Below are 4,813 nucleotides of genomic sequence, written 5' to 3'. Positions count from 1 at the left end.
GATTAGTTTAGAAATATGTTGTGTTATCTTCTGTTTATTGTTATTAGGTATTATCTTGTGTTTTCTTTTCAGTATAAGCCTTAGTAGGCTTTACCATTTTGAAAGCCTGAAATGGCTTTTGTAAATATTTTCTAATATTAATTAAATAATATTATGACTATTTCTTTGTTTAATGTCATTAGCATTCAATACATTATATATATGCTATATCAAAATGGACAACAATATTTCCTATGAACATTATCATTAAAATAAATGTTCCTTTACAGGCATGATAATGGACAATGAGCATATTAGAATTGGATTACTGCATATTAGAATTGGATTACTGCATTATTGACGCAATAATATTCAATATACTTACTTACTTAACTACTGTTGAACCAGACAATGAGTACAAGTGATGCAACTACGTCTTCTTCTACAAATAACAGCTTTAAAACACCAAGGACAAGAATTGAAACATTAAATGCACTCCAAGACATTCCATTCTGTCCAGAGGAAAAAAAACCTAAAGTAGGACAAGTATTTGAAACGCTAGAATCAGCAGAGTTATTCTACAAAGAATATTGTACAATCTGTGGGTTTACGCCAAGGCTTGCAACAACAAAAAGGATTAAAGGCAATGAGTTACCAAACAGTTTTGCATTAAGGAATGTTGTCTGCAATAGGCAAGGTGTAAAGGAAAGTAGGAAAAGGAAGAGGACTGATACTGATACCGATACTGCTGAGAATGATGCAGAATCTGGTGTGACAGACATAAGCCGTGTGAGGCCGATTACAAGAATTGACTGTCGTGCATTAGTGCAGTTTAAATACCAAGAAAATGGAACTTATATTGTTACCAGATTCGATGAAGCGCATAACCATCCACTTGCTTCGCCTGAATCTACAATATTCTTGAAAGGAAACCGAAAAATGACAGAGGTACAGAAGCAATTTGTCACAAAGGTAAAGGTGCTAAAACTAGGTGGTGTGAAAGCCTATAGAGGTTGGAAGGAGCTGTGTGGAGGTTACAACAACATTGGGGCTACTGAGGTTGATTTCAAAAACTTTGTCAGGGACATAAAAACCTACATTGGTAATTTTGATGCACAAATGTTTGTTGAAAATCTTATAGGGAGAAAAGACACATGCAGTTCATTTTACTTTGATTTTATAGTAGATGAAAACAAGTGCCTGGCCGAGTGTTTTGGGCGGATCCGATCTGCATAAAGAACTACATGCTTTGTTCGGTGAGGTTTTATCAAATGAGATGCTACATATAGAACAAACAAGTACGATATGGTGTTTGTCCCTTTCACAGAGTTGATCACCACAAAAGGTGCATAACGTTTGGAGTAGCGTTGTTAGGTGATGAAAGTATTGAGTGTTATACATGGCTGTTCAAGACATTTTTGGAAGCAATGGGTGGGTGCCAACCGAGAATTATAATTACCGATCGGGACAAATCAATGAAGTCGGTGGTCCCTAAGTGTTTAAGGAGTCAACACACAGACTGTGCATGTGGCACATAATGAAGAAACTAAGAGAGAAAGTCAGTTATCAACTGTTTCAAGATGAGGATTTTAAGACCAGGCTCAATAGGTGTGTTTGGAACAACCAACTTGAGCCTGATGAATTCGAAGAACAATGGGGAAAGATAATGACTGATTATCAACTTGTAGAACACGAGTGGTTTTCAGATTTGTATAATCTCAGGGAACAGTGGATCCCTGCCTACTTTAAAGACATTTCAATGTCTGGCTTGATGAGGGTTACTTCTAGGTCTGAGAGTGAAAACAGTTTCTTTGACAGGTTCCTCACACCTCATTTGACCCTTGTTGAGTTTTGGGTGTGCTATGAGAGTGCCTTGGAAGCACAAAGACACAAGCAGTCAAATTGAACAAAGGACAACAAACACTCTGAAATCCCACGGAAAACAAAGTCAAACCTTGAAGTCCATGCTTCTGAAATGTACTCGCACAACATTTTCAAAGACTTCCAAACAGAATTGGTTGCGCTTTGTCGATTGCCGTTTTAAAGATGTGGAGAAGATTGATGAGACAAAAATATATATTCTAACAGACTTGCGGATGCCAAATAAGTCATGGAACGTAGCATATTCACCGGATAACATGGAGATTACTTGTTCTTGTTCTATGTTTCGAGAGAATGGGCTTGTTGTGCGAGCACGCCTTTGGATTCTACACAACCAAGATTTTCGAAAATACCGAACAAAGACATAACGCAAAGATGGACAAAAGCTGCAATGAGTAAGCCTGTCTTTGACAAAGATGGCAAACTGATAGATGTCTCTCAAAAGTTTTCTGACCGGAAAAGTTTGAGTACTGAGCTGTGGCAAGAGGTTTATTCTTGTGTCGGTGTAGCCGAGTGTGATGATAACGACATGAAGCTTTTGATTGAAAAACCGAGAGATATTAGATTGGATATGATTAGTAACAGTAAGTGTACCAAAGAAAGAAGAAAGACAAGATGAAAGAAATAGAAAAGTACGTGGGCTGCAAAATACCCGAGAAGTTGGTGATTCATGTTCCTAAAAAATCTAAAAACAAGGGTAGGACCAAGGGCAAGAGAATTGAATCACAAATGTTAAAAGCCCTAAAGAAGAGAGGAAAAGAGAAGAGGTACTGCAAAACATGTGGCCGCCAAGGACACAACTCTAGAACTTGCAAAGAAACAAACCATCTGACAGGTATCTATAATTTGGTTTCTTGTTAAAGCATATTACATTAATGTTAAATAATTATTAAATTATACAAGCATAGCGGATAGTATTTACCTTCCAAAATCTTCAATCTTATATGGAGGCACATAAGCTCTTTGTGCAATGAACATTATGGTTGTTCTAAAAGCACGATGAAAATTTCAAAGAATGTATATTTGATTAACATTAAATCTATTATCAATTTAGTTGTTCATTTTGGCCATTTTCTCCTTATAAAATCTGATATTTAATCTACATTTTGATGCATATTCACCAAATACTACCATGAAGATGACGACGATGAAGGAGATGAATCTGATGATGTGGAGGACGACGATGAAGAAGATGAATCTGATAACGAAGTGGAAGGTGCAAATTTTTGATTCAAGGATAGACATCCATAATATACACTACGAGAACATTCTTAAAGGCTTGTATGCACAATTCGATTATACTGCAAAAGTACACTACTCTTATAGGGAAAGTATATTTCATTTTTATTAAAGCATCATTATTGTTGTTCTGCAAGGAACATTCTTAAATGCTTGTATGTACATTACTCTTATAGCCAAAGTACATTACTCTTATAGGGAAAGTATATTACATTTTTATTAAAGCATCATTATTGTTGTTCTGCAAGGAACATTCTTAAAGGCTTGTATGTACATTACTCTTATAGCCAAAGTACATTACTCTTATAGCCAAAGTATATTACATTTGTATTAAAGGTTCATTATTGTTGTTCTCACAGGGACAACATCAACTTGATTGGAATTGTTTTCCCATAGTACAATAATTTTAAGACGTTTTGCACAATAAACATTATTGTTGTTCAAGAAGAACATAATAAACTTTATTGAAATTTGTTTCCTAATATAACACTCTCTTGAATTAAAATTTTTTCAAACTTCAGGTTGTACGACTCAGACTTCCTCAATATATGTTACATTACTCACACACGTCACAAATGAAACTAAAAAAAGTTTTTACGGCTTCAATTCAACATCTTCCTCATCTTCATCATCATATTCTTCCCATGGAAGTGGGTTTGAACGGAAATCCATTGCCTTCTTTAGTACAAAGATCAAAACATACATTGCCTTCTGTTGAAATCATATATGAAATGTATTTCTTCCGCAGAATCAGTAGGGGAGCATCCTAGCAAAATAAAGAAAACAAGGGATTAGAACATGTACAAATGTGTACTGAATTATGTATTAAAAATAATTATATTACTTCTGAAACTCACATCGCCTTTTTTAAGCCCACAGGTCCAATTTAGATTACCCTTAAATGTCTCCATATGTCTCATAACGTAAACACCACAATCAGTCTTGTTAGTGTTGTTTCTCCACTTCATCTTTGCAAGAATAGGCTGTAGTTTTTTAATGCGATCAACTTTTACCTTTGAAACACCGATGTCTTTCAAGTATTCTCGCTAGAACATTACGCTGGCAGAGAAGGGGTGCGAAAAAACATTAGGACACTAATAATTATGAGGTACAATATCACAAAAATTAGAAAATTAAGACAGACACAAAATTTTTGGGAAGGTACACTCTATGTAAAGTCATTGTGCATTCACAATAATGAATAAGAACAAGATGTAGTCTTTGTTAAGCAAAAGAGAGCATAGAATCTTACAAAAGACAGTGGTCTATTGTGGAAAAATTCTTCTGGTTTTCCGTCACGATACACATTATCAATGATGATGAACTTATACTTGTTGATGTCAATGACTAGTAAATTGTAATGCCTTTTATATATAATCGGGAAGAAGAATCAGTAGATTTTAAAAGATTTAATTAGGCAACAAGCAAATTAAATATAACATGCAGAAAGAGTGTATATTGTCAATGCTAACCAAATCAATTCTATCTGGGTTAACCGAGAATTGGGTAAACTCTTCTTTCATTATATCGTTAATCACAATAAAATTTTCAACAAAGTGTCCACTTCTCCATGAAGCATCATCTCAGATGCAAGACAAGTAAAGTTTTTGATGTTAATCAAGGGAAAAAACATTACAAAATTTACTTGTTGAAATAAGTTTATATAAATATTTGACTTACACACACAAATTGTGGTGAAAAAAATCGATAAGGC

At 34.7% G+C, this 4,813-nt stretch overlaps 1 protein-coding gene across 1 annotated transcript; it reads left to right on the top strand.

Moving 5' to 3' along the window:
* Positions 1-390: 390 nt before the first annotated feature.
* LOC141613728 (protein FAR1-RELATED SEQUENCE 5-like) lies at positions 391-1,215 on the top strand. The gene has a single exon (XM_074432473.1). It carries the CDS (start codon positions 391-393, stop codon positions 1,213-1,215), a length of 825 nt encoding a protein of 274 aa, XP_074288574.1.
* The last annotated feature ends 3,598 nt before the right edge of the window (positions 1,216-4,813 follow it).

Source organism: Silene latifolia, chromosome 11 (assembly GCF_048544455.1).
Source record: "Silene latifolia isolate original U9 population chromosome 11, ASM4854445v1, whole genome shotgun sequence".
NCBI classification, from domain to species: domain Eukaryota; kingdom Viridiplantae; phylum Streptophyta; class Magnoliopsida; order Caryophyllales; family Caryophyllaceae; genus Silene; species Silene latifolia.
Note: the sequence above shows the minus strand (reverse complement) of the source record. Positions and strands in the feature narration are given on the sequence as shown.